General features: G+C 39.1%; 1 protein-coding gene across 1 annotated transcript in view; it reads left to right on the top strand.

Annotated features, from left to right (window-relative positions):
- Positions 1-1,168: 1,168 nt before the first annotated feature.
- LOC128695072 (uncharacterized) overlaps positions 1,169-13,551 on the top strand; it is a gene marked incomplete at its 5' end in the record, with an annotated part of 93,315 nt that continues 80,932 nt past the window's right edge. Inside the window, 1 exon segment of the mRNA XM_070091473.1 lies at positions 1,169-1,316. Coding sequence (XP_069947574.1) covers positions 1,169-1,316 — 148 coding nt within the window.

Below are 13,551 nucleotides of genomic sequence, written 5' to 3'. Positions count from 1 at the left end.
TATGCCAGTTGTGGAATTCATTGTGCCTACTTCAAAGATTAAGGAAATGTGTGCAAAGTGGGTTGAACTGCAAACCTTTATGGATGAAAATCACCCTAACACAGCTATTGCAGGCCGTACTGGTAACTATTACAATGATAATGTTGTGGCCCATTTTAGGCAAATCTTAAAGGAATGGGAGGTACAGACTTCTATGGACAGGGGATTCCCTTTCTAAACAATAACTTCCACACTCTCCCCTCCTCCCATCCCATCAATCATCACCAGATCTTCAATAAAGGTAAGTGTCATGTAGTCTATTCTTAGTAGAGTAGTAATTGTGCATGTCTTCTTCAGGTAAAAATTTTTTTTGTTCATACTTTGGGGTGTCTTGATTTCCATTATTTCTTATGGGGAAAATTAATTCGCCTTATGATAATTTTGGCTTATGATGAGCTCTCAGGAACGGATTAATATCGTAATGCGGGAGCCCACTGTATATTACATGTAGGTGGGGTTGGGTGGGGTGGGCTGGCCTGGCCTGGCTTGCTGCCATACCTCCCTAACCTGACTTCCTACAAATAAAACTCACCTCTCACCCAACATTAAGACTGCAAATATTTTAAGGTAAGTAATGGGTGTACTGTGTGTGTATTATACTTTTTATTGTTTTAATACCTAGTTCTGTTACTAACTTAATATATGTTGGTGTAAACTTGTTATGTGGCATTTATATGCATTTATAAGTGGAAAAAAATGGCATTCTGCTTTCTGGCGATGCCTGCTTTCTGGCAGTAGCCTGGAACCTAACCTGCCATATAAGTGGGGCCCTCCTGTACATAACAACCATACGAAAATTCACCGCAAAGTCACTGTAAGTGTATTTTTGGGGGTTTGAAACAGATTAATTAAATGTACATTATTCCTTATGGGAAAAATTCGTTCGGTACTTGAACAGATCGGCACTCGAACAGCCTTCTGGAACGAATTAAGTACGAGTACCGAGGTTCCTCTGTATGTGCATGCTAAGACTAGTGTAAAACCTTGGGAAGTCTGTACGTATTGATGAAAATAAGCTTAAAAGATAATGCTATTACAGTATTTCTTTTTGTTCCACACTTGTATCAGTGTTAATTTTATTTTGAAATTTGGTAATTTTTGGGGGTCTATCCATTATTATGTTTTACAGATGATGTTAACGTTTGTTGTTTTGGAAGTCATGAGGGCGTCAGGGAAGTTTGGGTTACCACACATTACAATGCCTGCAGTCAGAATGTTTGCCCTTCCAGCATTTTGCTATTCCATGCATGCCACACTCTCTCTCGTGGCCCTGGAAGGTAAGGTGTCTCTTGATTTTATCCTTTTGCAGCTACTTTATAAGAAAATATTTATATTTTTACTGTATAACTTGTGCAGTATGCACGAGTTATACAGTAATACCATAATAATGAATTAACATAATATTGAACTGTATTATGTTAATGTATATTAGTTTTGTTTTATTTTTAATGTTTGGCCTTGAAGTACAGTACTAGATTTTATTATTTTTCTTGTTTATAATGCAGTCATCATGATTCTACCATATGCTAAGTCTGAGGAGTAAAACCTCTTTACAGTTACAGTAGAACCCCTGTATCCACTGATTTGTTATCTGGGGCTTCAGTAATCTGCTGTTTACTGTGGCCCAGAAATACCTCTTAATTTTGCATAAAAATGGCCCCAGAGTGCAAAAGTAGAGAAGCTGGCAATTCTTCAAAGTCTAAGAGAATCTGTGAAGGGCTTCCCATCACTGAAAAAGTGAGGGGAAGCATAATTTATCAATTAAACTTTATAATAGGTATGTATAGTACTTATAGGGTTTGCTAATATCCACAGGCAGGTACTTGGAATGTGTTCCCTGTGGATACGGGGGTCCTACTGTATATTGATCCTTTCTTTTGAAGGGGATGCTTTGATTTTGATGAAGTGCTTTTGATCCAGAGGGTGGGAGCTCCTTTTCCTTGGGTCAGCTCATATTGCAGCCTCTCTTCACTTAACGACAGTTCCGTTCCTAAGACCACGTTGGTAAACAAATTCATCTCTAAGTGAGGAGCATGCCATAATGGTAGTGGGTTTGTGTCAACCATCTTTGATATTGTTTTAATGTCACCTTTGCACCATTTATAACATTACTGGTATATTTAAATGTTTATACAGAAGTGTACTGTATATAGTAATAAAGAGAATAGAGGAAATCAACTATATTATACATTATTTAGGTATGCATACTAGTCAGGTATAGGTAGTAGGTTGGTAGACAGCAACCACCCAGGGAAGTACTACCGTCCTGCCAGATGACTGTGAAACAAAAACCTGTAACTGTTTTGCATGATGGTAGGATTGCTGGTTTCTTTTTCTGTCTCATAAACACGCTAAGATAACAGGGATATCTTGCTACTCCTACTTACACTTTGGTCACACTTCATAGACACGCACATGCATATATATATATATACATACATCTAGGTTTTTCTCCTTTTTCTAAATAGCTCTTGTTCTTTTTATTTCTTCTATTGTCCATGGGGAAGTGGAAAAGAATCTTTCCTCCGTAAGCCATGCGTGTCGTATGAGGCGACTAAAATGCCGGGAGCAATGGGCTAGTAACCCCTTCTCCTGTATACAATTACTAAAAAAGAGAAGAAGAAAAACTTTATAAAACTGGGTTGCTTAAATGTGCGTGGATGTAGTGCGGATGACAAGAAACAGATGATTGCTGATGTTATGAATGAAAAGAAGTTGGATGTCCTGGCCCTAAGCGAAACAAAGCTGAAGGGGGTAGGAGAGTTTCAGTGGGGGGAAATAAATGGGATTAAATCTGGAGTATCTGAGAGAGTTAGAGCAAAGGAAGGGGTAGCAGTAATGTTAAATGATCAGTTATGGAAGGAGAAAAGAGAATATGAATGTGTAAATTCAAGAATTATGTGGATTAAAGTAAAGGTTGGATGCGAGAAGTGGGTCATAATAAGCGTGTATGCACCTGGAGAAGAGAGGAATGCAGAGGAGAGAGAGAGATTTTGGGAGATGTTAAGTGAATGTATAGGAGCCTTTGAACCAAGTGAGAGAGTAATTGTGGTAGGGGACTTGAATGCTAAAGTAGGAGAAACTTTTAGAGAGGGTGTGGTAGGTAAGTTTGGGGTGCCAGGTGTAAATGATAATGGGAGCCCTTTGATTGAACTTTGTATAGAAAGGGGTTTAGTTATAGGTAATACATATTTTAAGAAAAAGAGGATAAATAAGTATACACGATATGATGTAGGGCGAAATGACAGTAGTTTGTTGGATTATGTATTGGTAGATAAAAGACTGTTGAGTAGACTTCAGGATGTACATGTTTATAGAGGGGCCACAGATATATCAGATCACTTTCTAGTTGTAGCTACACTGAGAGTAAAAGGTAGATGGGATACAAGGAGAATAGAAGCATCAGGGAAGAGAGAGGTAAAGGTTTATAAACTAAAAGAGGAGGCAGTTAGGGTAAGATATAAACAGCTATTGGAGGATAGATGGGCTAATGAGAGCATAGGCAATGGGGTCGAAGAGGTATGGGGTAGGTTTAAAAATGTAGTGTTAGAGTGTTCAGCAGAAGTTTGTGGTTACAGGAAAGTGGGTGCAGGAGGGAAGAGGAGCGATTGGTGGAATGATGATGTAAAGAGAGTAGTAAGGGAGAAAAAGTTAGCATATGAGAAGTTTTTACAAAGTAGAAGTGATGCAAGGAGGGAAGAGTATATGGAGAAAAAGAGAGAAGTTAAGAGAGTGGTGAAGCAATGTAAAAAGAGAGCAAATGAGAGAGTGGGTGAGATGTTATCAACAAATTTTGTTGAAAATAAGAAAAAGTTTTGGAGTGAGATTAACAAGTTAAGAAAGCCTAGAGAACAAATGGATTTGTCAGTTAAAAATAGGAGAGGAGAGTTATTAAATGGAGAGTTAGAGGTATTGGGAAGATGGAAGGAATATTTTGAGGAATTGTTAAATGTTGATGAAGATAGGGAAGCTGTGATTTCGTGTATAGGGCAAGGAGGAATAACATCTTGTAGGAGTGAGGAAGAGTCAGTTGTGAGTGTGGGGGAAGTTCGTGAGGCAGTAGGTAAAATGAAAGGGGGTAAGGCAGCCGGGATTGATGGGATAAAGATAGAAATGTTAAAAGCAGGTGGGGATATAGTTTTGGAGTGGTTGGTGCAATTATTTAATAAATGTATGGAAGAGGGTAAGGTACCTAGGGATTGGCAGAGAGCATGCATAGTTCCTTTGTATAAAGGCAAAGGGGATAAAAGAGAGTGCAAAAAATTATAGGGGGATAAGTCTGTTGAGTGTACCTGGTAAAGTGTATGGTAGAGTTATAATTGAAAGAATTAAGAGTAAGATGGAGAATAGGATAGCAGATGAACAAGGAGGCTTTAGGAAAGGTAGGGGGTGTGTGGACCAGGTGTTTACAGTGAAACATATAAGTGAACAGTATTTAGATAAGGCTAAAGAGGTCTTTGTGGCATTTATGGATTTGGAAAAGGCGTATGACAGGGTGGATAGGGGGGCAATGTGGCAGATGTTGCAAGTGTATGGTGTAGGAGGTAGGTTACTGAAAGCAGTGAAGAGTTTTTACGAGGATAGTGAGGCTCAAGTTAGAGTATGTAGGAAAGAGGGGAATTTTTTCCCAGTAAAAGTAGGCCTTAGACAAGGATGTGTGATGTCACCGTGGTTGTTTAATATATTTATAGATGGGGTTGTAAGAGAAGTAAATGCGAGGGTCTTGGCAAGAGGCGTGGAGTTAAAAGATAAAGAATCACACACAAAGTGGGAGTTGTCACAGCTGCTCTTTGCTGATGACACTGTGCTCTTGGGAGATTCTGAAGAGAAGTTGCAGAGATTGGTGGATGAATTTGGTAGGGTGTGCAAAAGAAGAAAATTAAAGGTGAATACAGGAAAGAGTAAGGTTATGAGGATAACAAAAAGATTAGGTGATGAAAGATTGAATATCAGATTGGAGGGAGAGAGTATGGAGGAGGTGAACGTATTCAGATATTTGGGAGTGGACGTGTCAGCGGATGGGTCTATGAAAGATGAGGTGAATCATAGAATTGATGAGGGAAAAAGAGTGAGTGGTGCACTTAGGAGTCTGTGGAGACAAAGAACTTTGTCCTTGGAGGCAAAGAGGGGAATGTATGAGAGTATAGTTTTACCAACGCTCTTATATGGGTGTGAAGCGTGGGTGATGAATGTTGCAGCGAGGAGAAGGCTGGAGGCAGTGGAGATGTCATGTCTGAGGGCAATGTGTGGTGTGAATATAATGCAGAGAATTCGTAGTTTGGAAGTTAGGAGGAGGTGCGGGATTACCAAAACTGTTGTCCAGAGGGCTGAGGAAGGGTTGTTGAGGTGGTTCGGACATGTAGAGAGAATGGAGCGAAACAGAATGACTTCAAGAGTGTATCAGTCTGTAGTGGAAGGAAGGCGGGGTAGGGGTCGGCCTAGGAAGGGTTGGAGGGAGGGGGTCAAGGAGGTTTTGTGTGCGAGGGGCTTGGACTTCCAGCAGGCATGCGTGAGCGTGTTTGATAGGAGTGAATGGAGACAAATGGTTTTTAATACTTGACGTGCTGTTGGAGTGTGAGCAAAGTAACATTTATGAAGGGATTCAGGGAAACCGGCAGGCCGGACTTGAGTCCTGGAGATGGGAAGTACAGTGCCTGCACTCTGAAGGAGGGGTGTTAATGTTGCAGTTTAAAAACTGTAGTGTAAAGCACCCTTCTGGCAAGACAGTGATGGAGTGAATGATGGTGAAAGTTTTTCTTTTTCGGGCCACCCTGCCTTGGTGGGAATCGGCCGGTGTGATAATAAAATAAAAAAATAAATAACTAGTCAGATAGCCCGTTGTAAGTCCGAGTCATCGATAAATGAGTATGTTGCTAAGTGAAGAGAGGCTGTACTTCTCAGTTCCCAGACACTCTATGTCCTTATGGGTTTAATACTTTCCTAGGGATATAATAATAATATAATAATAATAATGATGATAATAGTTCTAGGTAGTAGGGTGGTAGAGAGCAGCCGCCCAGGGAGGTACTACTGTCCTGCCAAGTGAGTGTAAAACGGAAACCTGTAATTGTTTTGCATGATGGTAGGATTGTTGGTGTCTTTTTTCTGTCTCATAAATGTGCAAGATTTCAGGTACAGCTTGCTACTTCTACTTACACTTAGGTCACACTACACATACACGTACAAGCATATATATACACTCCCCTCTGGGTTTTCTTCTAATTTCTTTCTAGTTCTTGTTCTTGTTTATTTCCTCTTATCTCCATGGGGAAGTGGAACAGAATTCTTCCTCCGTAAGCCATGCGTGTTGTAAGAGGCGACTAAAATGCCGGGAGCAAGGGCCTAGTAACCCCTTCTGTATAAATTACTAAATTTAACCCTTAAACGGTCCAAACCTATATATACGTTCAAAAAATCTGGGACCACTTAGTACCTTGTGGGAGTGCCAGTTAAACTAAGCGCCAGCTGGAGCAAACAGTGCGGCAAACACCAAGGATTCACTGATGTAATGTCATATTAACACTTCTCTTTTAAGAGGAATGTGATGTTAACCCCAAGTTTAGGGTCTGTCGATCTCTGTCTATCTCTGTCTCTGTTTATCTGTCTCTGTCTTTGTCTATCTCTGTCTATCTGTGTCTGTCTGTCTGTCTGTCTCTGGCTTTATCTATCTCTGTCTATCTTTCAATCTGTCTTTGTCTGTCTCACAGGTACACATAAATACAAGTATACATAGTATAAATTACCTAGGATAACCCAAAAATCCAGACAAAGTGCTATACTCTGCTTGAAGATGTGAGTAAAGGTGATGACACAGTCTTGTGGCTCTCTCTGAGACAGAGAGCTAGACAGATAGACAGGGAGCTTGACAGACAGACAGATAGACAGACAGAAATGTTTGTGTACCAGCCAAAACAAAGCCGGGGGATGGTCGTCTAATCTTTTCTTTTCTGGTGCACCCTCCCCCACCCTCGTGTATGCTCATCAAACATCAGCTCTTATCAGATGTTATCTCCCCTTATCATGTCAATGTCAGGGGTGGACTTTGTTTTTCATGCTTCAAGAGAAAAAGATCCAAAACCTTGAAGAGAAGATTACATCGGGAAGTGTTGACACAGAAAATACTCTAAAAGCGGCTATAGCCAGTCACACTGAGCAAATAACAACAATAAATATGAAGGTTGAAGAAGCAATCAAGGACTGGAATCAGAACATACACACTCGACTAAATGAATACCTTGATTTCCAAGACGACAAAACTGAACAAGATAAGTTGTCTGATGCAGTTATAATAAACAGATACACATTCCTAGTGATATAACACAAGCACAGTGCAAAGAAACTGCTATCAGGATAATACAGAACCACGTACAAGTCATCGTGCAAAACAATGAAATCAAAGAAACATGTTTGTTAGGAAAACCAGAAGTAAACACAGTATAATGATCCGACTTCATTCATACGATAAAAGAAAGGACCTAATTAAATCAGCAATTACAATGAAAAATGGAGTGTACATAAATGAGTGTCTAACAAAAAAACGTCAAAACCTTCTGTTCAGGCTGAGAAAACTTAAACAGGAAAACAAAATACATCAGTGTTTCACGCGAGATGGGAAAATACTAGTAAGGAAAACATCAACAGGACAACAATATACCATCTCAAACGAACATGATTTCTCTACCTTCCTTAGAAAAAGCTGACATTTCTGTAACAGATTAGATAAGTACCCTTAATACCCAATACATATATGTGTGGTGCATATAGTGTACATTACTATTATATTGTGCATTATTATTTTTATTATTTTTCATCACTAGCTAATGCCAACTACCGCCAATACTCTATACTTCTTTCTTACTGCTATTAATTGCTCATAATTTTAAATTACAAGTCAAATCTTGACCCTCCAAATTAATAATATTCATTATTCTTACCTGTCCATTTAATTTTGTTTATCACTACTTGTTTTTTAGTCACTTTTCATTATGTATGCAATTAGTGTATATTCCAATTACTTTTTTGCAAGTACCAAAACTATCTTTTGCTAGCTAGTACCAATTCCTCATTTTTTTTTTTTTTTTTTTTTTTTTTTTTTTTTTTTTTTTTTTTTACTTTTATTTTGTGCAATAAACTGCTCAATTTATTTAATATTACAAATCAGATCTTACTCCTAAACCAATATTATTTCATAGTGACCATCTGTCCATTTAACTTTGTTTACCATTACTTAATTATAGTCCCTTATATATTTTCTCCTTTATTTTAGCTTTATATAACTACCCTAGTTTATATATTCACAATTGTTAAAATAATCAAGGTGCTATTCTCAGGTGCTAAAGTAGAATAAGTTCACAATTTTGCCATTATATTCCAAAGCTCATTTATTTGATTACCACTTTATTGTTCACCACAACTTATATTAGTCCCTTTTATATTATAATTTTATACTATAATTCTAACTTTAAAGAATTACCTTTATAGTACTACCTACTATCATATTCCCAAGCTCCATTATTTGATCATCACTTTATTTGTATTAGTCCCTTTTATATTGTCTCCTTTATTTTAGCTTAAAAAAAAAAAAAAAAAAAAAAAACTACCTTAGCTCATTATTTTACATTTGTTAAATAATTCAGGTGCTATTTTTTAGCTTAAGACTATTTACTTTGTTTTTATACTTAATTCTAACTATAGATTCACTACAAATCTTATGATTACAAGCATTGATCCTGATACCAACCTCTTATTTAATGACTTAAATGAATCAAACAGTTACTGTAATTACTACACTGCAGAACAATCAAAGGCACTTCACAGTGCCAACAACAACATAACTATCTTTAACTACAATATCAGATCTTTAAGCAAGCATTACGATGACCTCATAGCATTACTAAATTCCTTACATGCCAATATGTCCATCATTACACTAACTGAAACCTGGCTAAAGCCTGATAGTACAGATGTCTATGCCATTCCTGGTTACACAGCCATACACAACTGTAGGCCAGACCAACAAGGGGGTGGCACAGCTATATACTACTCAGACCAACTAGAATGTATCACTAATACTTGCACAAGGGATGAACATGGGGAATATATAATAGCTAAATTCAAATCCAAATACCTACAAAAATCTCTCACATTGATAAACATCTACAGAGTTCCACAGTCAAACATTAGCCAATTTAGTCAAAACCTAGGAAGTATGATAACTGATGCACGCATGAACAAAGATCACTTACTACTCTCAGGTGACTTCAATATAAATCTCCTGCAAGACCAGGACCCACACGTTACTGAATTCACAAACACAATGAGTAACTGTATGTTGCTACCAACAGTAACAAAACCTACAAGAGACTAGTGTTTCCCTACTTGACCACATCTGGACCAACACCATATCCCCTTTAAAATCAGGCATAATTACAGATAATACCACACACCACTACCCTACTTTCCTCATAACAACTCTTGGTAAATTACCCCAAGACACTACTAAAGTCACCTTCAGACTTCACAATGAGGCAGCCATTAATAACTTCACAACAGCAGTAGCAAACATTGACTGGCACACTGAGCTAGAAATCTATACAGATATTGACGAATGTATTAATAATTTTCTAAAAAAGATCCAATATCTCTATAACAAGCACTGCCCTAAAAAAACTAAACATATGACAGCTAAGAGACTGAACAGTCCCTGGCTAACACCCAGCATTCTCAAATCCATAAATACAAAACACCAATATGAAAAACAGTACAGAATGAGTCACATAACCAGAGACCAAACAAAACGTTACTCGTCAATCCTAACCAGCCTGATAAGAAGGGCAAAAAAATTGTATTATGAGAACAGATTATCCAACTTACGAAAACCAACCTGGAAAACCCTATCAGAAATTCTGGGAACAAAAAAGATATCACGAAATAGCGAAATAAAATTAGCAAAATCAGATGAACCCCAACTCCCACCAACAGAAACAGCAAACAGACTCAATGATTTCTTCTCCACTACAGGACAAAACCTTGCCAATAAAATCCCAAGCTCAGATATCCCACCAAATGACTACCTCACCGGCAACTACCCGAACACACTGTTCCTAGCTCCGACTAACCCATACGAAGTCTCCCTTATTATCAACACACTAAAAAACAAGGCAGGAGATTTAAATACCTTACCACCCTTTATATACAAAAAAGTGTCAAAAGTGCTATCACCAATCATTGCAACACTCTTTAACAAATCTATTGAATCCTCCACCTTCCCTACAGTACTCAAAATAGCAAGGGTCACCCCAATCCACAAAGGAGGAGACCAAACAGAGTTGAATAACTATAGGCCAATATCCAACTTACGCCCTCTCTCAAAAATCTTCGAAAAATTAATTCATAAACGAATCTACTCCTACCTTATCTCCCAAAACATACTCAACCCCTGCCAATTTGGATTCAGGCCTAATAAAAATACTAATGATGCTATTATACACATGCTAGAACATATATACACTGCAATAGAGAAAAAAGAAGTCCCACTGGGGATCTTCATTGACTTACGTAAAGCTTTTGATACAGTTGACCATGACTTGCTCCACGTAAAATTGTCACACTATGGTATAAGAGGGCACTCCCTCAACTACCTCAAGTCATACCTCAGCAACAGAAGCCAATATGCGTACGCAAATGGGGCAAACTCTTCTGCACAACCAATTACAGTTGGTGTCCCACAGGGAAGTGTCCTTGTCCCTCTTCTCTTTCTCCTATACATAAATGACCTACCAACTGCTTCGCAATTACTCAAACCCACACTATTTGCAGATGACACTACATACGTCTTCTCCCACCCGAGCCCAGTCACGCTAGCCAATACTGTAAATACCGAATTACAGAAAATATCTACCTGGATGAGGACTAACAAACTTACACTAAACATTGACAAAACCTACTTCATTCAGTGGTAACAGAGCTACAGATGTCCCTCTTAACATAATGATAAACGGATCACCTATCACAAAGCTAACAGAGGGAAAATTCTTAGGAATCCACCTTGATAATAGACTCAAATTTCATACACATATACAACAAATTTCTAAGAAAATTTCCAAGACTGTACGCATACTATCGAAGATACGGTACTATGCTCCACAGTCAGCCCTCCTGGCCCTATATCACTCTCTTATTTACCCCTATCTCACCTATGGAATTTGTGCATGGGGCTCAACAACAAGTAACCATCTCAGACCACTAATTACCCAACAAAAGGCTGCAGTTAGAATGATAACAAATTCTCACTACAGGCAGCACACTCCACCAATATTCAATACACTAAACCTACTCACCATACAAAACATCCATACTTATTACTGCACCTATTACATACATAGAACACTTAACTCTGATATTAACCCTCCCCTCAAACATCTCCTTGCCAACCTCAACAGAACACATGACCATAACACAAGGCACAGATCACTCTTTGATGTTCCTCATGTCCATCTCACACTATGCAAAAACTCAATGCACATAAAAGGCCCTAAAATCTGGAATTCATTACCTGTAAATATAAAAGAAACACTACCTGTTTATAAATTCAAGTCTCTTCTCAAAGATCACGTACTCACCCAAAACCAAATAAATACTGAATAACTGAACCTTATAAATTGTATATCTTAAATGTTTCTCACAATTATATCACATAAATGTTAAACCTAAAACCCAATCTAACTTTATTATTTTTTAAATACACTACCTAACAGAATACTCCATTCTACAGAATGTACAACAATGCATGCAACCATATGACCTGTCTTTGTAATATTCACTTGTGCTTTATAGTAATCTGTTTACATTAATGTTTTATCACTGATTTCATCATTGCTTAGTTAATCTTAAGTTAATTTTAAGCCAGTCCGTAATGCTATGCATAGTATAAGTGGCTTTGGCATGCTGCTCTTATCTGTATTTTTTTGTACCTCTGTATGTGTGCTCAAATTGTTAATAAATAAATAAATAAATAAATAAATAAATAAATAAATTATTATTATTATTATTATTATTATTATTATTATTATTATTATTATTATTATTATTATTATTATTATTATTATTATTTTAGTTATTATTATTATTGTTATTATTACTATTATTATTATTACTATTATTATTACTTTTATTACTATTATTATTATTACTATTATTATTATTACTATTATTATTATTATTATTATTATTAGTACTATTATTATTATTACTATTGCCATCGTCATCATCATGTCGTCCCTCCCCTCCTCCCTCCCTCTCCCTCCTCCTCCTCTCCTCTCCTCCTCTCTCCCTCCTCCTCCTCTCCTCCTCCCCTCCTCCCCTCCTCCTCTCCTCCCCTCCTCCCTCTCCCTCTCCTCCTCCTCCTCCTCCTCCTCCTCCTCCTCCCTCCTCCTCCTCCCCTCCTCCTCCTCCTCCTCCTCCTCCTCCTCCTCCTCCTCCTCCTCCTCCTCCTCCTCCCCTCCTCCTCCTCCTCCTCCTCCTCCTCCTCCTCCTCCTCCCTCCTCCTCCTCCCTCCTCCTCCTCCTCCTCCTCCTCCTCCTCCTCCTCCTCCTCCTCCTCCTCCTCCTCCTCCTCCTCCTCCTCCTCCTCCTCCTCCTCCTCCTCCTCCTCCTCCTCCTCCCTCCTCCTCCTCCTCCTCCTCCTCCTCCTCCTCCCCTCCTCCTCCTCCTCCTCCTCCTCTCCCCTCCTCCTCCTCCTCCTCCTCCTCCTCCTCCTCCTCCTCCTCCTCCTCCTCCTCCTCCTCCTCCTCCTCCTCCTCCTCCTCCTCCTCCTCCTCCTCCTCCTCCTCCTCCTCCTCCTCCTCCTCCTCCTCCTCCCTCCTCCTCCTCCTCCTCCTCTCCTCCTCCTCCTCTCCCTCCTCCTCCTCCTCCCTCCTCCTCCTCCTCCTCCTCCTCCTCCTCCTCCTCACCTCCTCCTCTCCTCCTCCTCTCTCTCTCCTCTCCCCTCTCTCTCTCTCTCTCCCCTCTCTCCTCCTCCCTCTTCCCTCTCTCCTCCTCTCCTCCCTCTTCCTCTTGCCCTCCTCCTCCTCCTCTTCCTCCTCTTTTTTTTTTTTTTTTTTTTTTATTACAGTTTGACAAGGTTAAGGATCCTAGCTTTATTGACCCAGCCATTACAGGTTAAGATTCCCTAACTTATTGGCAAGCTAAGAGCTATTACCTACATCAGCTCATTTGAAAGCATTTTTATTGTTATGAGACATACAAGTAGGGAAACAGGATGAAGTTGGAGCCATCTGTCAGGCCAGCATTTTCATTTGATCAACTGACTTTATCTCGTTGACATCATTATCCTGTACGAATGTGTTCCATAATTCGAGTCATCCTGGGTATGTATGATCCTCAGATGGGAGGATGTTCTGGAGAAGTACAGCCAGTGAAGTTGCTGCTTTCTGCCCGTCTTGTGGCAAAAGCATTTCCACTGTCCTCCCGAAGGATCCAAGTGTGTATTTTGACAACATTAATTGTACATAAC

Source organism: Cherax quadricarinatus, chromosome 35, assembly GCF_038502225.1.
Source record: "Cherax quadricarinatus isolate ZL_2023a chromosome 35, ASM3850222v1, whole genome shotgun sequence".
NCBI classification, from domain to species: Eukaryota; Metazoa; Arthropoda; class Malacostraca; order Decapoda; family Parastacidae; genus Cherax; species Cherax quadricarinatus.
This window is presented reverse-complemented; position numbering and strand designations above follow the sequence as displayed.